Source organism: Anas acuta, chromosome 11 (genome assembly GCF_963932015.1).
Source record: "Anas acuta chromosome 11, bAnaAcu1.1, whole genome shotgun sequence".
Lineage (NCBI taxonomy): Eukaryota > Metazoa > Chordata > Aves > Anseriformes > Anatidae > Anas > Anas acuta.
Window position 1 is genome coordinate 9,471,101 of NC_088989.1, and position 25,633 is coordinate 9,496,733.

At 60.3% G+C, this 25,633-nt stretch overlaps 4 protein-coding genes across 5 annotated transcripts; 2 read left to right on the forward strand and 2 right to left on the reverse strand.

Moving 5' to 3' along the window:
• The first annotated feature begins 70 nt into the window (after positions 1–70).
• P4HTM (prolyl 4-hydroxylase, transmembrane) lies at positions 71–15,310 on the forward strand. Its single transcript, XM_068694591.1, has 9 exons — positions 71–502; positions 588–669; positions 9,018–9,208; positions 9,611–9,707; positions 10,528–10,690; positions 12,291–12,476; positions 12,858–12,948; positions 13,537–13,660; positions 14,933–15,310. The coding sequence occupies exons 1-9, from the start codon at positions 239–241 to the stop codon at positions 15,154–15,156; spliced, it is 1,422 nt and encodes a 473-aa protein (XP_068550692.1). The 5' UTR covers positions 71–238; the 3' UTR covers positions 15,157–15,310.
• Positions 2,552–7,327, reverse strand: LOC137862478 (secreted frizzled-related protein 5-like). 2 transcript variants are annotated; one of them, XM_068694594.1, is made up of 4 exons: positions 6,653–7,327; positions 6,154–6,326; positions 5,253–5,339; positions 2,552–4,398 (listed from the first exon to the last, which is right to left on the reverse strand). In XM_068694594.1, the coding sequence occupies exons 1-4, from the start codon at positions 6,976–6,978 to the stop codon at positions 4,064–4,066; spliced, it is 921 nt and encodes a 306-aa protein (XP_068550695.1). In that variant the 5' UTR covers positions 6,979–7,327; the 3' UTR covers positions 2,552–4,063. The 2 variants fall into 2 exon arrangements, with proteins under 2 accessions (XP_068550695.1, XP_068550694.1); XM_068694593.1 differs by having other exon boundaries at positions 5,253–5,342.
• WDR6 (WD repeat domain 6) lies at positions 15,253–19,921 on the forward strand. The gene is made up of 6 exons (XM_068694564.1): positions 15,253–15,372; positions 15,479–17,879; positions 18,050–18,145; positions 18,268–18,384; positions 18,585–18,703; positions 18,826–19,921. The coding sequence occupies exons 1-6, from the start codon at positions 15,306–15,308 to the stop codon at positions 19,302–19,304; spliced, it is 3,279 nt and encodes a 1,092-aa protein (XP_068550665.1). The 5' UTR covers positions 15,253–15,305; the 3' UTR covers positions 19,305–19,921.
• On the reverse strand, positions 19,801–24,314 carry DALRD3 (DALR anticodon binding domain containing 3). The gene is made up of 13 exons (XM_068694582.1): positions 24,097–24,314; positions 23,617–23,921; positions 23,261–23,529; positions 22,979–23,037; positions 22,758–22,880; positions 22,290–22,360; positions 21,753–21,811; positions 21,537–21,619; positions 21,099–21,222; positions 20,955–21,013; positions 20,751–20,864; positions 20,506–20,574; positions 19,801–20,306 (listed from the first exon to the last, which is right to left on the reverse strand). Exons 1-13 carry the CDS (start codon positions 24,265–24,267, stop codon positions 20,253–20,255), a joined length of 1,560 nt encoding a protein of 519 aa, XP_068550683.1. The 5' UTR covers positions 24,268–24,314; the 3' UTR covers positions 19,801–20,252.
• Positions 24,315–25,633: the final 1,319 nt, after the last annotated feature.

Sequence of the window (25,633 nt, forward strand, 5' to 3'; positions counted from 1 at the left end):
CCTCCCCTCCCAGGTGGAAGATAAGAGAACGGGGGCTTCACGGAGCCAAGGGCTGCGACAGGGGGAGGCCGTGCGGCACCTAGCGGGCCCACACGGCCGCGGGGAAGAGCCGGCAGCCCCGGTACCGGCAGGGGGGGGGCAGCAGCGGCAGCACCGTGGCCGTGTCCCCGCCCGCTGACGCAGCAGCCGCCCGGTTACCGCGGCGACGCGCGGGGCCTGGCGGGGCCGGGACGCGCTGATGGCGGCGGCGGCGGCGGCAGGGCCTGAGGGGCCCCCGCTGCCCGGCCCGCCCGGGGGCCGCCCGCGGCCCGTGTGCTCGCGGCCCTATTTCCTCGTGCTGATGGTGTTCGCCCACCTCTACGTGCTCAACGTGCTGGGGCTGCTGCTCTTCGTGCACCTCAGCGCCGGGGATAACGGGGGCTCGCCCGCAGCCCCCCTCAGCGCGCCCGTGCCGCCCCCACCGCCGCCCGCCCGCGCCCTGCCGCGTCTGGAGGGCATCAAGGCAAGGCCGGGGGGGGGACACCGGGGATGGGGACGCTGTGGGGACACTGTGGGGACACCGCCACTCATCGCCGCTCTCCCCACAGGTCGGCCACACGCAGCGAGTGGAGCTGGTTCCCGGTAGGGCCCACGCCGTGCGCACCCTCAGCCTCAAGCCGCTGCTCTTCGGTGAGTGCCGGCACCGGGCACCGGGCTGGGATCCCTCAGGGGATGGGGCTGTGTGGGGTGGGTGTGGGGTGGGTGTGGGGTGGGCACCGCCCGGGATGTAACGCCGGGATTCGACCCTGGGGTTTGGAAGGTTGCTTGGAAGGTGGATGGTGAGGTTGGCTGTAAGCGTCACTAAAGGGCTGGTGATTGATTAAAAAGCTGGTGATTGATTAAAAGGCTGGTGATTAATTAAAACCTGGCCCTCCACACATCACACAGTCACCCCAACCCACCGCCCGTTCAAAGATGAGCACTAAAGAGGACCTTGAAGCCCCCGGGTGTTAGGGAGGGACGGGGGCGCGCGAGGTTTTGGCAGTAAACGGTGCTGAAGTGACTCGGTGCTTCAGTGCCGAGGTGAATAATGGCAGTGCCAGACTTGGTGTCTTCCACCGTCCTGCGTCCTGCTCTAGATTTATCTTTATTTCTGGCTGCCCTGGCGCACACCCACACAACATCCCTGTTTCAGATACTTTAAAGCCGCCTTTACCTTTCTGTGATTCTTGCAGTGGCTGGCAAAGTCTCCCTGGTTGATCTCTGTGTTCTAGAAATCCATGAGAATATACAAACTAATCTTTGGGAACAAACAATTATGAAGTCCCTATTACTACAAAGTCAGGGAAAACCTGTTGTCTCTGAAAAAATGATGCTGAGTCCTCTGGGTGCTTTGTCAATGGTACGAGTTCTCCTCTGATTAAAAATTAACTATACACACTGAAAACCTGGCCATCAATCAGATACGTTTCTTATTAGGGTCCTTTAATGCAACAAGTATCTGTAGGAAATACACAGAGTTCTCTTGTCATTTCTACATAGGTGACGCTCCTGGTTTGCAAATTTCTAAGTGGATTTCTGAAAGACATTCACTGAATTGACACACACACACACCCCTCAGCATTCACAGGATTGTTCTAATGCCCAGACTCAGGATCTGGGGTGATCAGGCTGCTTTTCCTGCTCCCGTTTCCACCTTCTCTGCCCCGCTGGTACTGCTTGTGTAAAAGAGCTGATCCCGGCCTGCAAGGAAGGAGCTGAAGCTGATAAAGCCAGTCCTGGCAGCGGTAATCCCACAGCCTGTGGTGTGTCACTGGCACCTCTGCCAGGTTCTGGGGCAGGCTTTGCCCTCTGAGGTTGGCGTCAGGGAAAGCTCAAGGGACAGCGATGGACAGTCAATGTCTCGGATCCCCCACAAGTCTGTTCCCTTCTCTCCTCCGATAAGAGGCCCTTATTTAGAAACCTCGACTTGCAAGACCGCTCTTATCTCCCAGATGAACCTGCCAGGAGCCAGCCCTGGCTTTAAAAGACTTCCACAGACTCCTCTATCTATGCAAACACCACCGACCTAAACTAACTTTTAAAAGCTAATTATTGCGTTGCTGCTGTTTAAACGAGCGGAGGTGTGGATTTAACGGGGCAGTGTTAGACGAAACCAGGAGTCCCTGGCAAAGAGAGGCTCCTGAAGTTCTGGGGGTTTCACTTCACGAGAAGTGTTGCGGTGTGCAAGAGCCAATTTAAGGAAATAAGTAAGTGGCTTTTAGCAAAGCCGGCTGTAGTGGGACTGCAGGCAGCGGACAGCTCGTTAATGGCTTAATGTGAGCTCTGTGCTCCAGAGCACGGGGCTGGGCACCACCAGGGACCTTGCGGTTTGTTTTTTTAAATGTGGGTAAGGCATCTATCTGCATTGAGCCCAAGTGTATTTCACGGAGCTATGCAAAAGTCCCTGCCCTATTTTTTCTCCCCTCTGGCTACGAGACGTCATTTCTAAAGCTTGTAAGTCAGACCATCTGTGCGCTTCTTAGTTAGGAAACACTAGTAATCAAATAATCCTGTTAATGGAAAACAAATATCAGACAAAGCCTTTTCAACCTTCGGAGCTTTTACTTGTTCTGTTGTGTTTTCAAAATGCAGTCTGTTCGGAGGACGCTGCCCCTGCAGGGACCGCCTGGCAGCCGGTTCTGCGGATTGGGCGGCAGGCTGCAAGGCAAGGCAACGGGGAGGAATAAAAATAGGAAATCTCGCTGCGTTTTCCGCCGGAGCCTTGGGGAATAGAAGTAATCGCTGCACAAATGTCAGGGCGCAGCTGAATTTCAGTGGGAGCGGCGTGAGTGCTAATCTCAGCCCACACCGAATCTGAAGAGGCAATCTCTGCTCGGGCTGCTGGTGTGCTTTACGAGCACAGGGAGGCAATGTGTCTCCACCAAAGCTGCTGGTTCTCTCCACAACTGAGGCTGCCGACTTCTGCACAGGGAAGGACATATTTATCCCCAAAGCTGTTTTCCTCTGTCGTCTCCTTATTTCAGTCCCAAGTTTAATCCAGTGTAGAAAACTTTCCACGGGCAATGCTTTGTTAGGCAGCAGCAATCCGAGTTGTTTTCTCATGAGGGGTTGCTGTGCTCTGCTTTGTGGTCTGTCGTGTCAAGCTATGGCAGTGTTCACTGCTGAAAGTAATTACAGACTTGGGTGAGAGAGTGATCTGCAGAGAGCTTCGTGAGGCTGGGTGTTGCCCTGTTTTCTGTCTTTTCTGCATGCAGAGGGAAGTGTAACGTTTCTGAGCTGGCAGGGGGAAGATGTGCAAAGAAGGGAGCTTAGGTTGTGCAGAAATACCTGCTGCCAGGCTGGGGCTCACCTCCGAGCCCCAGGCAAAAAGCTGCTGCAAACCAAAGCGGAGCTGTTCCAGCAGCTGAGGTCCCAGCCCTGCTCTGCTCTCTCAAGGCTCTGGTGGTACCTTTGGTAATTCTGCAGTTACCAGAATCTTCTGATCCAAACTGAATTTCTAATGTAAAAAAAGCATCCCTAGTGGTGCAGAAATCCTCAGCTCGCTCTGCTGCGTGCCTTTCCTGCTCGAGGAGGGCTGTTTCCTTTTACCTGTGCAGATGCCTGTGAATGCCCAAGCAGCAAGCTGAAGGGACAGCCTGAGCTCAGGGGATGAGGTTTGCCTTAATTTTTAAGGGGCCTGGCATTGCCTGGGTGGGTTCCTCTCCCCCCTTAACTTACTTCAGGCTGTCCAAAACTAAAGTATTTGCTCCGTTACATAAAAAGCATCTCTAATCACTCAGGGAAACTTTAGTATCATCCTTGTACAGAAAGTGAGCCCACACTTGGGCAAGATCAATCTTAGCTGAAGTCCTGGATTTGCAGAGCCTTGAGAGAGGAGCGTGTGAGGGCTGTGTCCGTGAGCTCTGTCTCAATAAAACAGCTCTAGGAATCTGTCGGGGATCTGTGGTGAGGCCCTATCTGCTATGACTGCTTTGAATCGCCTAAAAATACTGTGCACCTCCGGAAGACCGACTGCCTGGAAGAGGAGTTTTCTAGCCGTAGGAAAGGGAGCGGTTTCTCCTTGGTGAAGTCGAGGTTTTCATCAGACCTTCCTGGCAGCCTGCTCGGGGCAGCGGTGATGTTTCCACCTGCGCACCGCCTGGTGCAGGTTCCTGTTCTTCTTCTGCCAGGCGTAGGCCTTGTTCACCACCACTTTGTCGCTCTGCACCTCTCCGCTGACGACGAAGACCCCCGCGTGGGTGCCCCTCATGATGTTGTGGGCGCAGGTGGCGTCGATGTCCAGCCACTGCTGGAGCCTGCCCGGGATCTCGGTTCGGAGGAGCGGGCCGTGCTTCAGGACCTCCACCCTGGAGGGGTCCAGATCAAAGTCTGAGACTGTTGTGGTCGTGTTCTTCCTGAGGATTCGGATTTTCACCGCTGGAGGGGGAAAAAGAGCTGTTAGTTCTGTTCATGTTTCACAGGTCCCAGCTACTTAATGCACCAATGCGAGGCTTTCTCGCTGTTCTGTGATGTGGGGGCACAGCCATCCGACCCCGTGGAACTGCAGTGAACCTATAAAAGTTCTCAGCTGTGGTTAGCGTCCCCAGTACTGAAGGCTCTTCTTTTCACTCTGCTTTTCTCATGAGTGAAGAAGGCACGGGCAGGAGCCCTGCAGGAAGCAGCAGCACAAGCAAGTGGGTGCAAAAAGTCCTGGGCTCGTGCAAATCACCAGGCTTTTCTCTGAGCTGGGATTTTGGGATGACATGGCTGCCAGCTGCCCAGGAATTTAACTGCTCTTTTACAGGTCTTGGGCCTTAATTCAGAAGAATGTCCTGCAAACTTCAGGCCAGCAAACTGAGCAGATTCAGGTCTGCCACCTGCTTGGGCTGGGAGAGGGAGAGTGGCACTACTGGGATGATGGTATTGCAGTTTGAAATAGCTAACGTGGAGTTTGTGAAGGGTTTTATGGGCATCGACTGAAATGCTGGTCTCTGAGAAAACCAGTGCAGTGCTTGTGTCTAGCAGACAGGCTGACAACAAGTCAAAGCCCACAGAAAATAAGCAAGACTTCCCCTTCAGTGCTGCGTGGGTCTGGCTCGTCCTGCTACTTAACAGGTAAATTGAGAACTGAAAATCTCTGGGATCTGCTGTAAAAGCTGCAGTTCCTCCCAGTCGTGTTTTTGTGGCCAAGCCGCTTTTTGTGCATGCCACTGCTTGGCTGCTGGAGGCAGTGCCAGCGACTGCAAGGAGGAGGAGGAGGAGGAAGAGGAGGAGGAGGAGGGTGCACTCACCGAAGTCGTTGGCGCAGAGGTTTTCCAGGATCTCCCTGGCGCTGCTGGCCTCCTCCAGCTCGCAGTCCTTGCAGCTGGCTCGGGGCACTGCTGCAACAGAAATGTGGTTACACCACCCTTGTCGAACCTTGCTGGAAAAGGCATAAAACAATTCGGCTCGCAGTTTTGAAACAGCGCTTCCTCTGGAGCGACCCAGTCCCCGAGGGACAGCCTGGGCTGCCGGGATGGAAAAGTTCATCTCTCTTTGCCGTGCCTGGGGCGGGCAGCGCTCGCCGTGCTTTGTTTCAGCTTGCATTTGCTGCTGCTTGTTGCAGCCGCAGTGAAAGTGCTTAACGATGGCTGCTCCTTGGGACGAGACCGAAAAGCAGTCCGTGTGGCCAGGTTCCACCCAGTGAGGCTGAAATTAGGTGTTTTTTCTCTCACTAGCTTCTGTTCATTCTCTCACCAGTGTTTGTTACTATCTGGGTGCTTTTTGTCCTGTAGCCTTAAAGATGTTTTCTTACGGAGCTCACCTCTGCAGAGGATTGTGCCCCTTTGTGCTGTTTCTTAACATTTAGGAGAAAACCTTTCTGCATGTTTGTAGCAGAAACACCAGGGCTGCAGTGCCCAGCTCGGCTGCAAGCACCCCTCGCCTCCTGGAGGCTGCACGCCGCGTGCTCCTGCATCTTTTACTGAGATTTCTCCCCCCTGCCCCGAGCCCCACTGGGTCTGAGGACACCCAGGTGACCGACGAGCACCCGAGGGAACGAGCTCCAGTCAGCGCTCTGCTCATTCTCTAGTCACAGGGGAGTTCCCCCAGAGAACAAAATTCCCATTTTTGTTTTAAATATAGCTTACAGCCAGCACAAACAAGGCACGAGCTCGTGCCCATGGGGGGAAAAAGAACGAGAAAACCCCTTACTTCTCCTGCTGGAGGAGCTTTCGTCCGTGGAGACCGCTGAGATGCACAGCTCGTGGTCTGCAGGAAACTTGTCGCAGTTGAGGATTTCGGGCCAGGGGTAGCCGTAACAAGCCATGACGGGCGCGCAGCTCCTCTTGACGGTCTCGCACAAGCTGCGGCAGGGGTAGATGAGCCTGGGGAGGGAGGCGGGTTGGGATGGGATGGGATGGGAGCAGCAGCCGGATGGCTCAGCCCAGGGAGCAAACAACAAAAGGCTGGTTTTTGGTAGTCAGTTGGGAATTTTATTACCCCCCCACCCCCTCGTGAGTGTTTGTGTTTCACGCTCAGAGGGAAGGTCCCTGCTGGGTGATGCCTTGTCCCCTCGCTGTGCGGGGCAGCATTGCCTGAAAGTGACCACAATGATCGGATTTCACATGTTTTGTCTAGGGAGGCGAGTTCAGTCATGCTGCTGGGGACTCTTAACTGCCTACGGCTGAAATAACTCATAAAAACCTCTTACCTGTCCAAGCAGATCGGGGCAAAGAGAGAGCAGAGGAAAATCCTGGCGTCGGGGTGGCACTCCCTGGCCAGCAAGGGCAGCCAGCTGGAAGACTGCTGGATGACTTCAGGCATGGTCTCGTGCTCCAGCAGGTTGGGGATCCTCATCTCGGAGTAGCCGATGTCGTAGCACAGCGCCATGCCCCGTGGGATGGCCGTGCAGCTCGACGACCTCCTCAGGTAGCTCGCCCGCGTCCCCGGGCAGCCCCAGAGCAGCAGGCGCACCAGGAGGCCCGGCAGCCAGCGGCCTCCCCGCCTCGAGGGCTGCCTGTGCCTGGCCTCCTCCATCCTCGCAGCGGGCTCGGAGCGAGCGGCGCAGCCCGGACTGAGCCGCCGCGGACTGCGGGCTGCCTTTTATAGCCCGCGAGCCACCTCCGTGACGATCCATCCTCATTAAGTGCGGCCCTTTCAGAGCCCTCGTGGGGAAGACAATGCTCCAATTTTCGTTTGCCAGCGGCCCCGATTGTTTAGATTTTAGCAGGGGTTTGGCTTAGATCAGCAGGTGTGGAAATGAGGGCAGCCGGGGAGGGGTGAATGACTTGGCCGTGTGTCTCGGGGCCCTCTGTTTGACACCAGCGCGCCAACCCATCCCCTTTCTCTCGCTCCGGGATTAGTCATTATTTCATAAACCCCAATGTTTTCCTCTCTTTTGTGTGTGTTTTTTTTTTTTTTGGTAAAAGCAATCAAGTGTTGCTCAAAGTCAATTAGGAGGCATTTGTTTAGCTGGATCTATTGTTGAGCGGGCAGGGAGATAGGATGGTCTCGCAGCCAGAAGTTAACTGTTTCGCAGAGCTGAGGAACCAATTTACAGCTGTGGAGGGAGGCTGTTTGCGCTCCCGATTGCCGGCGCTTAGCTGGAAGCCCCCTCACCTTGCAACCTGCCTGGCACAGAGCGCTTCCTGGCTAACACGATTTGTACTCCGTTACGAAATCCTATTACCACCGCTGAAGAGAGGGATTGTCCTTCCTCCGGCACGTAATTAAGATTCCAGAGTCATTATTTTAGCCCAGTTTGAGGAAACTGGAAATACTGGGACCGCCGCTTGCCAGCCTGTACGCTTAGCTCTGACCTGGTGCCGTGCCACCAAGTGGATCCCGGCCGGCGGAAGCATCCCCTGCTCCGAGGCCTCTGTGCTGCCGGGGGCAGAAATTGTTTCCTCGGAGGGTGTTACAGATACAGCCGGCTGCATTGTGTTTCTGGGCCTTCGTTTCAGTTTCTGCAGGGCGAGTTCTGGTTTGTGCTTAGCAAGAAGCCAACTGCACAGTGACAGTTGGAGCAGATAGGGTTGAGTTAAGGTCATGGAAGTAATTAACTTTTTTTTTTTTTCCTCTCCCCCTTTGAAGGATTGCTGCTGTGGCTGGGATGTAACCTGTCCTCGGCACACACCTGCAGCAGCTCTGCGGGGCTGCAGTTTAGACAGCAGGACTCGGGGTCCAGGAGCAGCCGTAGCAGTGACAGGAGCCAGGCAGCGACATGTCCCCAGCCTTGTTACCACGCTGCAGGACCCCGCAGTGCCGCACGAGCGTGTGTGCAGTGCACCGTGCAGCCAGAGATCTCAGCCTCGCAGTCATCAGTGGGGGCTTAATTTAAATTCTCTTAATGACAATTTGCTTGGGATCTGAGAACTGCGTGACTGCTGCTGTTGTGCTGCAAAGTAAAGGCAGCGATACCAGGATGCTGCCTGGGCACAGAGCGTGGCATCCGCAGTGTGCAGGGCCTTGTGCTTTAATAACACATTGAAAGATCGTTTTTAGCTGGGGATCAAGGGAACAAATGGGAATAAGTCAGGAAGCTGTCTCCTTGCTGTTTGAGTTTCACAGTAGAGCAGTGTGGCAGGTTCCCCCAAAAGGCATTCGGTTCTTTGCTGAGTGCTGCCTGCTCCACATGAGAGCAGGGGGGCCTGAAACCCTGCCCATCACCGCCTCCACTGCAAAGACTTCTGGCCTCCCTTCCTGCAGAGCAGTAGTTCCCGGACTGCGCTCCACACGTAACCTTTGAAGTGATAATATGCAGCGATATGCCCGTGTTTGTTCTCTCCTTTGTGCATTGTGCTAGTCTGCAAGAAACTCAAGGGCTTGACCCCAGGGTCCAAACATTTAGGAACTGCTCCTGTAAAAATACCCGCCCCCGCCCTCCGGTGTGTGGTGTGTGCTGTTTTAGAGCTCTGCAGGTAGAAGGGTGGATGTGTTTGAACGTCCCATCCCCCCAACTTCTTAGGAAGTTTCTAAATTTCTGTTTCTTTTTCTCTTTTGGGTGGCCTGCCATTGGTAAGGGTCCCACTCTAACAGTTCCTCAGTCTCTGTTGCTGCTCACACTTTTCCTGCAGAAATTCCTGACTTCCTGACAGAGGAGGAATGCAAGCTCATCATCCATCTGGCACAGCTGAAGGGGCTGCAGAAGAGCCAGATCCTACCAACGGATGACTACGAAGAAGCCATGGAAATGATAGAGATCAGCCAGATGGACATTTTCAATCTCCTTGACCACAATCAGGACGGGCAGCTGCAGCTCAAAGAGGTAGAGTGGATTTCTTCTTGCCAGGTATCCTTCTGAAGTGAATTTGTTCTGTTTGTGCAGCCTGTGCCAGAGCTGGCTGTGCCTTCCCACAGCTGACAGGACATCAGCAAAGTCTCCCATATTAATGAGTCTGAGGGGTAACGAGCACCCTGTCCGCAGCTCTTCAGCACCCTTGTCCTGTATGGCAGGGTGCATCCGGGCAGGGTGCATCCATTTGCCATGACCTAAACTGGAAATAACAGTGCAGATCAGCCCACTTGAAGCTTTCTGCAGTGATGTGCTGACGCCTGGCTGACTGATGCTCTGCAGAGGAGAGTCAGCCAGGCCTCGAGCAGGGAAGCTGTAGGGCTCTGTGAGTGCAAGAAACCAGTGCCCGTTGGTTGATCCAGTTCTGAATTTCAGGTGTTGACCCACACCCGCCTGGGGAATGGCAGGTGGATGACTCCCGAAAACATCCGAGAGATGTACACTGCAGTCAAGGCCGATCCTGATGGGAACGGTAAGAGCTCTGCTTCCCTGGCAGGGGAGGGTGGCATCAGTGGATTTGGGGGTCACCTTGGTCAGCTTTTGGTGCTGAACCCCTTCCCTGCTGCTGCCAGCTCTCTGTATCCCAAGAGGCCACTTCTGCCCCTCCTTCCCCTGGTCTCCCAAGGGCTCCTGCTGGCCCGGACGTGCACTCTAACCTCTGCTGCTCTAATTAGAGTGTCCTCAATTAAGCAACTCTTCATTTCCTAATCAAATTAAGTGAATGCACAGGCTGTGCATGCTCTCTTCCAGTGACCTGGCATTGAGAGCACCAGAGAGGAGCTGCTTTGGAGATGAAGCAGTACCCGTGTGAATGGCCAAATATCCGGAAGGCACCCCATGCCCCGGGCTGGTGGCATTCTTGGCAGGGGCGGGAGCGTATGACTGAGTCGTCAGTGGCTTTTCCACCACTGTGGACACGTACAAATGGAAGGTCCTGTTAGAGGGCTCTTGGCAAGACCTTGTTTCCAGAGAGCAGCTTCCCTCCATTGTTGGGCTGGTGCGTGCCACCAAGGGAGCAGGTCACAACCTGGATGTGGCACTGCGTCATCCAAGACCACGTGGAGTAAGGGGAAGCAGGGACAGGGAGATGTGAGCAGGATGCTAGAAATGAGACCGGTGGGTGATTTGGTTATGGTGGATGATTTGGTTATGATGAGCAGCACCTGAGGAGCTGCCCTGGGCTGACCTCAGGGGCTGGTCCTTCCTCCTGCCTGCGGGTGCTGCGTGCCCAGGAAGCAGCCCCAGCAGCACGCAGCAGTGTGTTTATGGCCTGCTTCTGCTGTCTCCCACAGGCGTGCTGAGCCTGGAGGAGTTCAAGCAGCTCAACATCCGCGATTTCCACAAGTACATGGGAAGCCAGAAAGTGAAGACGAGCGACTCAGTGCGCAACAGCCAGCACACCTGGCTGTACCAGGGCGAGGGGGCGCACCAGGTCATGAGATCCATACGGCAAAGGTAAGGGCTGAGCAGCCGCGGGGCGGTTGGGTTTGTGTAGGCGAAAGGACCACCTGTGCTGGGAGATGCAGTGGCAGACTTGTTAATATTCACACTTCCTAATTGCGTGAAAATCTGGAGTATAAAGAGCGTTGAACGCGGGCATGAAATGGGGAGAGGAGGTTCTCATTAGAACAAGAATTTGTATTGTCCCCTGGAAAAGGAAAAAGAAAAATCAAACCTTTCAGCATATCCATTCACTTTGGGGAACAGCCCTATAAAACCAAGAAGACTTGGCATTATATGAAATAATTCATTCTAATTAGTAAACGAGCTTACTGGGAGAAACTGCCCGTTTCCAATCCTGTCTGGGTGCCAGTAGTTACTGTCATTTGCTTTAGTTACTCATGCATTTCACCGGAGTCTGTCATAGCTGTTCAGAGCTGACTGAATAATAAGCACAACTTTATCTTGAGAAAGCCGAGTTAGTTTAATCATCTGAGTGCATGGATCACAGGGCGTCTCACAGCAGATGGGAGAACCTCTTACCTTTCCCTTCACCTCAGCTTTGGTACTGGGAAGAGTTGAAACCCAGCTCGCAGGCCAAATCGTTTAGCTGTGGTGAGTTTCAGATAATTGGCTGGAGACTCGCTCCTTCTTGCGGTGCTGGTCCTCGCCCAGGACATGGGTGGGTAAAATCTGTCCCCAGGCTTGAAAACGGCCGTTGGCCACTCCTTTTCTTCAGCACATTCCAGAGGGAGAATGGGGTCGCATATTGCCTTAATTAGAGCAGACTGTGGCTGCCACTTTCTCCGTGCCAGCTAGCCGGCGCGCACAGGCGCTGGCGTATTGCATTCACCCTCTTCGGTTTGCCAGCGTTAGAAAGCCCCCGTGGACCCGCAGGCACACTGCTGAAGGACGCTGTTACAATCCTCCATGGGACTGTGTGGTGCCTGGAGGGGCTTTGCCATCCCGACTCGGTGTGGCCTTCCCCTTGCCCACCCCGAGGGCTTCACCCGTCCAAGTTCTCAGAGCTGTGAGTGTTCTTTGGCAGGTCTCGAGCGGTACCTGCTTGCCTTGGGGATGATCTCAGATGTAAGCAGCGGAAAAAAACCCGAGCCCTCCGTGCCCCTCTGCCCTGGGGGGAGGCTGTTGAAAAGGCAACAGGGAAAGGTGAGTTAGGTGACGAGAATATTCCTAGAGCTAGTCTTTCATTCACTCTCAGCAGGGGCCTTGTGCTTTGCTAACTGTCCCCGAGGTCTGTAGGTGGTGTGCAGGAGTCCAGAGAAGCGATGAGATGGCACATGAAGGCTCCAGGGACACACACAGGAGGGATCTTTCTGAGCGAGCAAGGTCTTCATGAGAGCAGTCCTGCTGGAGATGCACCCTTCGTTTTTGTTTTTTTATTAACCTTGACGAGGAGTTTCTGAGCTGATGCTGATGGTCTAACAGATCTGTAAGGACCTAGTTATCTCTTGGCATGCTTCCTGCAGCCCATCCGTCTCTCCGGTCTTTTGGGGAAGGGGGTTTTCTTTCTCTGGATGTACTCGGTGCTTCGGGAGTAGCGGCTGACCAGACCAAAGTTGCCTTCCCCTCACCTGCTCTGCTCTCCTCTTCCCAGGGTAATGCGCCTCACTCGCTTGCCCCCCGAGATCGTGGAGCACAGCGAGCCCCTGCAGGTTGTACGGTACGACCAGGGAGGCCACTACCATGCCCACATGGACAGCGGCCCCGTCTTCCCCGAGACCGCCTGCAGTCACACCAAGCTGGTCGCCAATGAAAGCGCTCCCTTCGAGACCTCGTGCCGGTAAGGCCCGCATGTCTGGCTGGGGGGGGACTGCAGAGCTCAGTGAGGCCTTGTAATAAAGCTTTTTGCAATCTGGAACATTTTAGAGAAGAGGTATAGAGAGCTGTTCCACCTCGTCTCGCTTGGGACTCCTTGGTGGGGCTCACAACTGAGCTCTGGAGATTGGTGGAAATGCACCCTCACTGATGTGATTGGGGATTTGCTGTGATTTGGGATTTTCTCTGTTGCCCTTGTCTTGTCCTTGGGAAAAAAACTGATGTGAACTGCATGTCTTGTGATGCCTTGGAGGTATGCATGGTGGAGGGCAGGGTGTGGACAGCCCCGTGCAGCTCCTCCTGCTGCAGTTGTGTCCCCTGACAGCCACTGTGCTCTGCCTTACAGGTACGTGACGGTGCTGTTCTACCTGAACAATGTGACGGGGGGAGGAGAAACTGTCTTTCCTATAGCTGACAACAGGACGTACGAAGAGATGGTGAGTGAGTCTCTCCTACATGTTACCCCTGAGGATTCTGAGGCCCACTGTGAGCCTCTGGATACAATGCAGCTGCAGAAGGGGTGCATGAGGTTGGTGGACGTTAGCCTTAACAGCCAGAAAATGGGAAAGTTGTGCTCCACGTGCAGTGTTTTCGCTCAGAGGCCAAGGGAAGAGGTGCAGGGCTTTGGCAACTGCAGCTCTTCCCCACTGAGGTGCACAAGGGGTGGCCTGCTGACCTTGCTGCTGTAACACAGGTCCTGCTTGCTTGTATCGGGGCAATTTTCCTCAGACAAGGAAAATCTTGATTAATATTTATCTCAGGATAAATCTTTCCAGGTATGCTGTGCTGCTGTCAGGCAGTGCTTTAAGGAATGGGCAGCTGCTCAGAAACAAATCATGGATCTCCAGGGGGCTGAAATGGGCTGTTGCAAATGGGTTGTGAAAGCCCTGTCAGCCTTGAGCTGTTCCTGTGGGGCATTCAAGCAAAGGGCAGGGTGAAGGCTGGCAGCAGAGGCAACCCAGTCCACGCTTTGTTCCAGCTCTGTTTACGACACCTTCTCTGTTTTGTTGTTGTTTTTTGGCCAGTCTTTGATCCAGAACGACGTTGACCTGCGAGATACTCGGAAGAACTGTGACAAGGGCAACTTGCGAGTGAAACCTCAGCAAGGCACTGCTGTCTTCTGGTACAACTACCTGTCAGATGGAGAAGGTAGGGTTCCCCTTCAAGGCTTGGCTCTTGGGGAGGGCAGGACTGCAGGAGGTGACAGCCGTCTTCTGTGGGTTTTGCGGCAGCTGGGAGCTTAGAAGAGAGCCTAAGGGTGGTAGCTGCCTGCTAGTGGGAACTGTAGGGTCTACTTGTCACCAGCTGGCTAGGAGCTTCCTGACTCTGAAAAGCCTTTGTTTATAGGCAGTAGGTCAGTGGCTCCTGATGTCTTTGGGGGACGGGACTAGCTAGCAAACAAAGACCTTGGCTGCACTAGCCATCGCCAGCTGCCTTCCACCCTGCTGTGTGAGCTGAATCTCCTGCTGGAACTTGGTCTGCAATTCAAAGCGTGTCACTGATGTGGTGTTGCCCACAGGGATGGGGAGGGGAGGCAGACAAAGGCACGGCCATAAGCTCAGCAGCACAGGGAGGCACAGTCCACCCCGCGCGGGGCTCTGCCGTGCTTGGGGCCGGCTCCTGCTTTGTAGCTCAGCTGCAGGCCGATGATATATCTCCTTGGGGCTGTCTTTCTCACAAAGTGCAGTGCAGTTTTCCCTGACAGCCAGGCTGGGGGATTAACCTCAGTCTTCTAAGCTGTTTGGTGAGCATGACTCCAGAGCATTTCAACGGTGGGTTTTGAGCACTGGCAGGCAGGAATGTAGCATCCCATGTCTCTTGGGAGCAGCCCAGCTAGAGTTTCCATCTTGAGAAAATCCACAGCGAGGTCACAAGACCGCTGTTTGTCCCGTTGGACAACAATATCAACACCATCACTGCCCTGCTAGGAGACCCCTGTTGTATTTTTATGAGTAAATTGTTCCTAAATGGAAAAAGGCTGCAGAAGTCTGCCACAGAAAATCCATGGGATCTCTATAAAGAGAGAGGATTGACTGGAACTGCTGAACCATGATGTGTAACAAGGCCTTGAACCTCTGGCTTCCACAAGCCTTCCAGTGGCAGCACCCCTCTCTTTGATGCCACCCTCCCCTTTGAGGAAAAGTTGAGAAAAATGGCATCTGTGAAGCAGAACGCAAGAGCCCCTTGTGTGGAGTGGAGACACAGAGACAATGGGCATTTTGCACGTGGGGACCCCACCCTGCAGACCCTCGTGTAGGTGCTAGGATGGGGTTAGGGTGAAGGTGGAGGGGCACCAGGAGGAGCTGCCTGAACAGAGCCAGCTCCCTCCTTGTAGCTTGGTGACCCCTTACAAGCACTGCGGGTTGGGAGCAGCGTCAGCATGCACCCGTGCTGCCTCCTAACGGCACTTTGCTCCCGCAGGCTGGGTGGGAGAGCTGGACGACTTCGCCCTGCACGGGGGCTGCCTGGTCACGCAGGGCACCAAGTGGATCGCCAACAACTGGATCAACGTTGACCCCAACCGCAGGCGGCAGCAGCGGTTCCAGCAGGAGATGGAGCGCTACGGGGGGACGGAGGCCGGGGCCGGGAGCCCGGGCGAGTGGACTGTGGACAAAGCCTACGGGGGGGCGCACGTGGAGCTGTAGGCGCGGGGCGGCGGGCACTGAGCACGTGGCGTTTTCCCGCGCTGTGCTGGGGGCGGGCACCGAGCACGTGGCGTTTTCCCGCGCCGGCCGGGGGCGGGGCCTCGCGGCGCGCCAATAAAGCGTGCAGGGGAGGGCGGCGCCTCCCGGCCATGGAGTCGGTGGCGCTGGTGGCGCCGGTAACGGCGCTGGAGTTCGCCGGGGACGTGCTGCTGGCGGGTGAGCGGCCGGGGATGGGCACCGGGGACTGGGACCGGGATGGGGAGTGGGATGGGGATGGGGATGGGGCCGGGGTGGTGGCGGTGGCTGACCCGCTGTCCGGCAGGCACGGGCCCGGAGGTGGCGGCGTTCCTGCTGACCGGCGGCGGCGTGGCGACAGCGGCGGGGCGGCGGAGCGTGCTGCGTGAGGCCAGCGTGCTGGGGCTGCGGGCCGAGCCGGGCGGCGGTGGGGAGGGCTCCGTGGTGCGGGTGGCGGCGTTCGGCGGCCGCTGGCTGGCCGTGCTGGCGGTGCGGCGGGGGCCCGGTGGTACCGGGGGCTCCCCGCTGTTGGCGGCGTGCGGCGGCGGGGGGGCGCGGCAGCTCGGGGAGCGGGTGTGGGAGGCTCGCTGGGTGCCGGGGGGGCGGCTGGCGCTGGCGCTGGGCGGCGGGGCCGTGGCGCTGTACGAGTGGCGGGGCGGGGGGCGCTGGCTGCGGCGGGCGCGGTGCGGGGGGGCCGGGGCGCTGCGCTGCGCCGTGCTGGCGGGGACGGGCTGGGGGCGACTGGCGCTGGCGGCCGGCACGGCCATGGGGGACGTGGTGCTGTGGAGGGCGGCGGAGGCGGAGGAGCCGCGGCGGAGGCTGCGGGGGCACCGGGGCGCGGTGCTGGCGCTGAGCTACGCGGCGCCACGGGGGCTGCTGGCCTCCGCCTCCGAGGATCGCAGCGTGCGGCTCTGGGCAGTGGGAGAGCTGGGAGGGAGCGGTGAAGCCGTGTGCCTGCTGCTGTGCTACGGGCACGGGGCCAGGGTGGCCGCTGTGGCGCTCCGGGGACCGAGCCCGGTGAGCGCCGGGGAGGACGGAGCCTGCCTGGAGTGGGGCGGCGGCGGCGACGTGCGGCGGGCGAGGCGCGGGCACCGCGGGGCCCTGCGAGCCCTGGCCCTGCGCCCCGCCGGGGGGTGCCTCGCCACCGGCGGCTCCGACGGCGGAGCACGGCTCTGGAGGCCCCGGCGGGACGCCCCGAGCCCGGTGGCGCTGGGAGCCCCGGGGCGGCCGCGGGCTGTGCGGCTGGCGGGGCCACACCGGGTGCTGGCGCTGGGCGAGTCGGGCGGGCTGGAGGTGTACGAGGAGGCAGCAGGGCGCTGGGTGCCTCTGCTCGGCCCCGCTGCCACCCCCGGGCCCCGCGGGGTGCTGGCTGTCACCCCCCTGCCCGGTGGGAGCGACACGCTGTGCGCCCTGGCTGGTGGCCACGGGCATCTTCTTGTCTTCACCCTCGACCAGCCCGAGCACACCGCCAGGCTGAGGCTGTTTGAGGGGGCTGTGATGGGGCTCAGCTGGGCCCCCCGCCCCGGGCTGCCCCTCGTCACTGCTCTGCTGGCCTCCGGTCCCCACGGGGAGATGCTCTGGCTGGACGTCAGCTGCTGCCCCGGGCGGGCGCCCTCGGTGCAGCTGATGGGGCGCTACCGGCTGCCCCCCTGCAGGCAGCGCTGGCACACCTGTGCTGCCTTCCTGCCCCAGGGAGGGCTGCTGGTGTGTGGGGACCGCCGGGGCTCCCTCCTCCTCTTCCCCTGCAGCAGCTCCCCGGGGATGGACACAGAGAACAGCAGCACTGCTGACAGAGGTTCCCCGGTTGGTGAGGACTCTGAGAGCGAGTCGGAGCTCTCTTGTTTGTCTCACGATGGGACTCTTCCCATTGAGGAACCTCTCTCCGTGCTCTTTGGGGTGCATGGGAAGGCCGGGGTCACCTCGGTGAGCTGCCACAAGGACTACATCTACAGCACGGGCCGGGACGGCTGCTACCGCCAGCTGCGCCTGCAGGGCCAGCGGCTGGAGGTCTTGTGGAAGCACAGGCCCTGCAAAGGGCTGCAGTGGATCGAGGAGCTGCGCTTCACCCCCGGCGGGGACCTCCTCGTGCTGGGATTTCACGCCGACAACTTCGTGGTGTGGAGCACCAGGACTGGGGAGAACCTCCACTGCATCCCCTGCGGAGGAGGGCACCGCTCCTGGAGCTACTGCAGCAGCCCCTCGGCCGAAACCTTCGCCTACATCAAGAGCGGGGACGTGATGCTCTACAGCAGCGAGGCCGAGCCCTGCGAGCAGCAGGTGCTGCTGGAGTCCCTGCATGGGCGGGAGATCGCCTGCGTGCGGCGCCTGGGGGCGGTGCAGGCACCCGGCCACCGTCCCATTAATGTCTTCGTCACCGGCAGCGAGGACACCACGGCCTGCGTGCTCACGCTCAGCGAGCAATCCCGCGCGGCCGTGCCCCTCGCCAGGCTCAGTGACCACATCTCCAGCGTGAGGGCGCTGGCGCTGGCCAGCCTCGTGCAGCCCGACACAGCGGGTCTGTCTGCCCTCCTGTTCTCGGCGGGTGGCCGAGCACAGATCGAGTGCTACCGGCTGCTGTGCAGCGCCGACACGGCCTCCGAGAGCGCGGTGTCCTGCCAGGTCGTCCACGTGGCCTCCCACCGGCTGGACGAGCACTGGGACCGCATGAAAAACAGGCACAAGCTCGTCAAGATGGACCCGGAGACAAGGTGATGCTCAGTGGCTGCCCGAGGCTTCAGGGGGCTTTGGGGTTAGGGAGAGGCTCAGTCCTTGGGACCTCCGAGTGCCCAGAGCTGTGTCCAACGCTGGGCTCGGGCTGTGCTGTGACCCCTTCCCCCTGGGGCAGCGGGTGTGGAACAAGTGTTGTGTGTTTGCCCAGGTACATGTCCCTCTCCGTTGTGCCTGGGACCACCACTGAGCAGCTGCCGGCACCCTGCAAGTTCCTGGCCGCTGCGTGCAGCGACGGATCCGTGCGGTGAGGAGCCACTGCCAGGCTCAGCTGCCAGCTCCACACCAGGAGCAGGGCGGAACCACACAGGGATTGGGGTGCTGGGAGCCCCCTTCTCCCCGCACCAACCTCCCCCTGCTCCACCACAGGCTCTTTGTGCTGCTGGAGGCCACCCAGAAGCTGCTGCTCGTGGCGGAGTCGTTTCACCACCAGCGCTGTGTGCTGAAGGTGGAGGCGTTCCTGCACACACAGGCAGGAGGGGAGAGGTGAGTCCTGAGCACAAGGCTGGCACAAGGCACCAGGGCTTTGGGGGGAAGGCTCATCAGGGCTGGTGGAAGGGATGGAGCGCTTGTGGTTGTGGTGTCTGTGCAGCAGGGACGGGAGCAGTTGCTCCATAGTGGCAGTGGGGCCCTTCCTCCGAGCTGGAGGGTGGTGGCTCCAGCCTCCCTGAACACCTCCCTTTTAGGAGACACCTCCTGTGCAGTGCTGCAACCGATGGCAGTGTCGCCTTCTGGGACATCACCGCCCCTATCAGGGATGCTGTGGATGCCCTGCAGCACGCCGAGGGGGAAATGCAGCCCCTGGGTGAGTCCAGCCCTGGATGGATCCTCTCCTGCCTCCCTGGGGACATCGAGGCCATCCCAGCAGCTGCCCTGCTGGCTTCAGCCACAGGGAGCCTTCCATCCTAACAAAGCCTCTTTTCCCAGCCCTGGGCACCCCACTGCTCACCGTCACGGCTCACAGCTGCGGCGTCAACAGCCTCCACATCCGAGAGCTGCCCGAGGGACGCTTCCTGGTGGCCAGCGGCAGCGACGACGGCTCCATCCACGTGTGCCTGCTGGAGGTGGCGCTGAGCCACGACGAGGCTGTGCCAGAGCCCTGCCTGCGTGTCCTGGAGCGGGTCTCCAGGCCCTGCGCCCACGCTGCCCACGTAACGGGGATCAGGGTGCTGCGGCCAGACCTGCTGCTCTCCGCCTCCGTGGACCAGCGCCTGAGCCTGTGGCGCCTGCACTGGGGTGGCCTGGAGGCACTCAGCACCTCCTTCTTCCACGTGCCTGACCTGGCCGAGCTGGACTGCTGGGAGGAGGCGGAGGCAGGGGGTGAGCAGTGCTGGTACTGCGTGCTCTGTGGGCACGGCCTGGAGCTCCTGCGCTGTGCCACCCCTGGGCAGCCCATGGAGAGATGATGCCTGGTAAGAGGGGGGCGCACAGCAAATTCTGCTCCCCTGCGGTGTTCTGTCACCTCAGCCCCTGCCCTAGCCTGGAGCTGGGGGGGCTCAGTCCCTCAGGACAGCACAGCCTTGCCTGGGGGCAGCTGCAGCCCAGCCCTGACAGCTCCCAGGCACTAAAGGAAGAGCAAGGGCATCAGGACCTGCCCTGCCCAGGAAAGTGTGGGCTCTCATTTCTCCTCCCATGGTAAGGGAGGGGTGGGGTGCATCTTTCCAGCTCTGCACTGCTCAGCCACTACAGGGCTGGTGCTCCGGGTGCAATCCCACCACCCCAAAAAGCCTGGTGCTGTTTTTAGGACAGCAGGCTCCACGTAAGCACCGCTGCCCTGCTGCTAGGCAGGGGTGTGGGAACAGGCAGCAGCACAGCTCTCCCATCCTGTGCTCAGCACTGACCCTTTCCCAGTCCCCACATCCGTGTCCCTCCCTGCTCACAGTGGGGGGTCAGACACGCAGCATTTGTCCAGCAACGCCTGTATTGGACCTGTTGGACCAAAGGTTCTGTCCTGGCAGCCCTCTGGCTGCAGGAGCTCTCTGCCAGCAGAGCTGCCCTTCAATAAATGGCTTTGGAGATCGGTGCCTGGTGTTGTGGGTGTGCTGGTCCCCAGGGCTGCCTGCTGCACCACCTCCTTATGCCCTGGGACGCTGCAGGCTCTTGTCCATCGCCCACCCTGGGCACGTCCCCAGACCCTCAGAACACAGTCTGGGAAGGGGGAGGCACCACCATGGGTTCAGGTGTGCCTGGACTCCCTGTCCCTAGCCCTCAGGCAGCCCTGTGACTGTCCTTCCCCTGGGGGTGCTGGTGGCTGTCCCTCTGTGGTGCCACTCCTCGAGGGGGGGGGCTCAGATCTGGCTGAGAGGAGGGAGGTGCAGCGTCGCCAGGGCACGGTGGAACACGTCTCTCACTGCTCACAGCAGCTGGAGGCGGGCAAACATCTGGTCAAAGAGGTGAGGGAAGGGCTCCTGCAAGGAGAAGGGCAGTGACAGGGGGCGGTGGCCGTATTTCCTGACATTTGCTGCCTCTTCCCCCTGCTTCCGTGTCCCTAAGGGGCTCTGCAGGGCTGGCAGCCAGCAGCCTGCTGCCAGCAGACACCCCACAGCTCAGTCCCACCCTGGGCAGGGCTGCCACCCTCCAACAACCACCCTGGGACATGCAACTCACCCCAAGAATGTGCACCCGGTTGTAGTAGGAGCTGAAGTCCATGCTGAGCTGGATCAGGAACTTGCACACCTGCAACACGGAGCTGCTGTTAGTACAGGGGCTCTGGCCAGCCTGGAGCCACCCCGTGCAGTGTGAGCAGCGCCGTGTTTGCCATCTCCCCAGGGATCCCCCTCAGCACCCACCCTGTGGAGGCCAGGGGTAGGGCTCTCGGAGCACCTATGGGTGTTCTGGGGTGTTGCACTCACTGCCTCGGTGTTGGCTGTGATCCGGAGCCCCTTGCTGGGTGCGGGCAGCTGTGCTGCTTGCTGCAGGACTTCGGGGAAGGGCAGGAGGTAGTTGAAAAGCAGGAGCCATTCTCCCTGTGAAAAGAGACACCCATCAGAGAGGGCCAGGAGCAGCCAGCCCAGGGAGCTGCAGGCACTCCTTGGGCCCCATCCCTCTGTGCTCACCTCTTCCCGGAGGCAGGAAAAGTTCAGTGTGGATGCTGGTGGCAGAGGCGGGTACGTTCCTGGAAAGGAGGGGAGAGACTGGTTGTGGCCAGAGAAGCCTGCAGGTGTGAGGAGCAGCCTGGGGGCGGCAGGGCGGGCACTCACCCTGCTCCACAGCCCGCTGGTAGGTGTCGAACAGTGTGGCCAGCCGGGCACAGTTGTACATCACGAAGGCGCCGCTCTTGGTTCCCTTTGTGGAGATGCTGCTGGCCTCCAGGTCCAGGGTGAGCTGCGGGCAGGGGGGAGCTGCAGGAGGGGCTGTGCAGCAAGGGGCCAGCCCTGCGCCTCCCATGGGGGGAGCTGAGCCATCCCCAGCAGCCAGAACACGACCACCAGGCTGAGCACCGTACCCACACCCTGCACATCCCACTGCTGCACCCCGTGGAAACACAACCCCTCATCGAGCTTCAGGCAGCTGCAGGGGCTGTGCGGTGCCTCCCCTCACCCCGTGCTTTGCGTCCCTCTGCTCCTGCTGCTCCTCCACCTGCACTGTGCTCCCACTGCCCCGCTCTGTGCAAACCACAGCGCCCGTGGGCGTCCTACCTGGCTGCGGTGCGCGGTGCTCAGCAGCTCAAACCTGATGGCAGCCACCGTGAGGGTATCGATCACCTCCGTCCAGGCCTCATCTGCGGGACACGCAGGTGGCGTCAGGCACCACTTGCTGCAGCCCCGGCAGGAAACCTCCGGGGGGCTCTGCATGGCTGGGCGGGGGGCTGGGAACCACGGCACCTCCCCAGCCCCGACCCCTCAGGCTCTCACCGTGCGCGAGCTCCCCGTACTTCATCACGGAGGCGTCGTACATCTGGCGCTTTCGGAGCCTGGGGGGAACACAGACACTCAGAGCCACCGCCTCCGCCCAGCGCACACCTGCAGTTTGCCCCCAGCCTCCCTCAGCCCTGCTGCAACAGCAGCATGCAGAACCCACCCACAGCGGGCCAGGGAGAGCAGCACTGCTGCTAGCAGTGGGGAAAAAGCCTCTGCACCAGGCCCAGGCTCTGCTTTTTGGCTTAAAAAGGGCTGCGCCATGCCAGGGCTGTCTGCTAATGCAGGGAGGCAGCAGCTCAGCGAGGGGGATGCTGAGCCTGGGGAGGGCAAAACAGTTGCTCTCCCTCCCCTGCCCCATCCTGCATCTCCAGCCCTCTAGAAATGGCCCCGAGGAACAGAAAAGCAGAATAGAGGAACCTGGGGTTGCACAGGATTCTCCCTGCACCACCAGGGAGCTCTGCAGAGCCAAACAGCACAGCACAAGACACCAGGCTAGCAGCACAACAGGCTCCTTGCTCAACACCGACTTACTGAAAGTACTGGTCTGCCCCGATGGGGAACGAGGGGTTCGTCACCTTCACTGGCCCACAGACAAGGTGCTTCTGAAAGAGAGAGGAGGGCGTGCTAGGGCAAAGGCTCAGAAGCTCTGCTGAAATGTGGTGCAGGAAGAGCTGTGCCTGCAGAGCTGCCAGGAAAACCTCTGCTCACGTCATCAGAAAAGGGGGGGCTGCTAAAACACAGCACTGCATTCAGTTAAGAACAGTCCTGTTCTAGCTTTGTCCCTGCGTTTTCCTCCTGTTCCTCCTTCTTTAGTGCTAAAATTGCAAGGGAATGGGTACTGCTCCGCAGCCCAGGCAAGAGGAGAGGGGCTGCCAAGGGGAAGGGAAGCCTCGCAAAGGTGCAAGGCTGGGCCTCAGCATCCCCTGCAGAGGTTGACAATGGGCTGCCTCAGCACAAAGAAGCAGGGGGCCACAATGAGGAAGGTGTGAAATTCCTCACCTGCGAAGCTGTGTGGGCTCCTGGATCCAAAATCCTCCAGAGCAGGTCCATCTGCTGCTGCTGGAATTCCTCCTCGCAGCTTACCACGTGCACGACGCTGCAGCGGCTCCCCTGGCCTTCAGCCTGTGGCAGAGCACAGCAGCGAGTTCCAACGCTGCCACGTGACAGGAGGGAACATCTGGAGAGTGACTGCCAGGCAGCACCACCGCGGGGTCACTCACCGTGCACTGCAGAACGGCCTGCTGCAGCTCAGCCAGGGACCGCAGCTTCCCCTCTGTCACTGAAAGGAGGAAGGACACTCAGAGTGGGACAAAGGGCTCAGTTCACACCAGCTGGGTCTGCCCCAGGCTGTCTGCCTTTCTGGCTCAAACCAAATTGAAAGGGAGTAAAAGGAGGAAACTATCTGAACCTAAGATTCTCTGTAAGAACAGGAAAAAGCAAACAGGCCTTTTGCAGCCTTCCCCCATTGCCATTACACCAGACACCGCCCACGTGAGGCTCACCAAGAAGGACATCCAGGTTGGGGTCGTAGCCTGCCAAGCCCTGCTGCTGAATGAAGCTCTTCAGGTGCACTTTACAGACCACATCCTCCGGCAGCGAGGCTGCGCCTGGCTCACATGCTGCGGCGTAGGGACAGCGGCTGAGCGCTTGCTTCAAGGCCGAGACAGCGTCAGGGCTGGCGGCACCACCGCAGGGCCACTCCACACGGAGCTGCCGCAGCACCTCCAGGCTCCCCTGGTCACTGACAGCAGGGACCAGGTGGACGCCGACCCTGTGGGCGAGCAACAAAAGCGCGTGTGTGCCAGCTGCGTGACACGGGCAGCGTGACACCGGCAGGACGTGGGGGTGAGGCACTCACCCCTGAGCACGCAGCAGCTGGGCCAGGTGGTCGGCGAGCAGCACGGGGCGCAGGTGGCGGGGCGCCAGGGCAGCGGGGCGGCGCAGGGCCGGGCAGTGCAGCACCACCGCCTCCTGCCCCGGCTCCTGCCCCGGCCTCGCAGCGGGCGGGGGCTGCGTGGCGGGCGGGGGGCCCAGCAGTTGTCGGAAGGCCTCGGGGCGCCGCAGCTGCACGGCCAGCCCCGCGCCCGTCTGCTGGCAGCCCCGCACCCGCAGCGCGCCGGGGCCCGACGCTGACGTCACGGCCGCGATGACGTCAGGGGGGACCTAAGGGGAGAGACGCGAGGGGGTCGGGGGCTGCACGTGGCGAGGCCACGCCCCCAGTGTTTAGGCCACGCCCCCTCCCTCAGGCCACGCCCCCTCCCTCAGGCCACGCCCCCCTCCCCTCAGCCCTCAGGCCCCGCGGCCTACCCGCGGCCTACCCGCCCCCCCCGCGGCCTACCTGCCCCCCGCTGAAGGCTGCCCTGAGCGCGGCGCGCGGCGCCAGGAAGTCCCGGTGCCGCAGGTTGCGGGCGCTGCTCTCCTTCACCCACAGCCCCTCCGGGCCGCCCAGCGCCGCGCTCAGCGCCCGCAGCGTCGCCGCCACCGCCGGGCGGCCCTCGTCCGTCTCCATAGCAGCCCGGCCGCCGCTTCCGGTGGCGGGGCGGAAGTGACGACACCGAGCTTCCCGCCCTGAGGGAGCCCGCCCGCCATGTTGAGCGAGGCGCCGCGGCGCTGCCCGGCGGCCATCTTGGGGGCTGCGGGCGCCATGTTGGGTGTGGCGGGCGGTGCGGCGCCGCCATGCTGGGTGTGGCGGGCGGGCTGAGGAGGGGGCACGGCCACAACGGGGGGCAGCGGGCACGGCCCCAGCAGGCGGGGGGCAGCGGGGGGCTGCGGGCCCTGCAGCGCCGGGATCCCGCGGGGCTGAGCCGGCACAGCACGGCCTGGCACGGCGGTGTTGGAGGGGAGGCTGTGGGGCACACAGGGGAGCCCCCAGGAGCCCCCATGCAGCGCCCCCAGCCCCGCTGCTGCCCCCCCGCCATGGGGAGCCCCAACACGGCCGGGCTGTGGGGGCAGGAACCGAAAGTGGCCACACCGAAAGTGTGAACACCACAAGCACACACACACTGCTGGGGGGGTGAAACGGGGCGCGGGGCTTCAAACCCCACTGTGTGCCTGCAGCCCCAGCTCCCCCGTGCTGGGCACCTGCCACCTGCAGCCCCCCATGGGCCCGGCCCAGCAGGGCGGAGGTGGAAGCAATGGGGTCGTGCCCTGCTGCCCGCCATCACGGCTGCGGTGCCCTGCGCTGTGCCAGCTCCCCCAGCGCCACCGTCCCTGCAGGCACTGGGTCCCTTCCTCGTGTCCCCAGCTGCAGCACCAGGGCCCCGGGGGGGCCGGCAGCGGCTCCCCGCAGGCACCCACCCAGCCCCAGCCTGGCTTCCTGGTGGGGCCGTGCGTCACCCGTGCTGCAGCCCCGTGCCCCGGGGCCTGGTTTGTGGGGAGCCGGTATCCAGGAAGCGCCCAAACCCCCATCCGTGGCAGCCCGGAGCACGTGGGCCCCCCACCGCCCTTCCCTCCGTGCCGTGGGGGGGCCGCTCTGCCCGCAGGGCCCGAACCGGTTCCTCCGGGGCTTATGTGCACGGCAGGGCGAGGGCGATGCCGGCGGCGCAGCCCTTTGTTTGGGTGCCCTCAGGAACCCGGCAGCTCCTCCGTGGGTCCTGCAAATCTGAAACTTGAAGTGGGGGACACAGCCCCGCCGTGGGGATAGCCCCCCCAGGCAGCCCCCGAGCTGGGGTGCTCCCTGCACCACCCACAGCCAAGAGGTGATCTGAGAATTGCTGCTCACACCAGACCAACTGCTGACTGTCCGCAGGGCAGGAGCCGCCCAGGACCCCCTGCTCGGCTGCCAGGGGGGGGACACATCCATGCTGGGCTGATGTCCCCCCCCCGGAGCCGCTCGATGGGGCCTGTAGAGCAGGGCTGGGGCTGGCTCTGTCCGT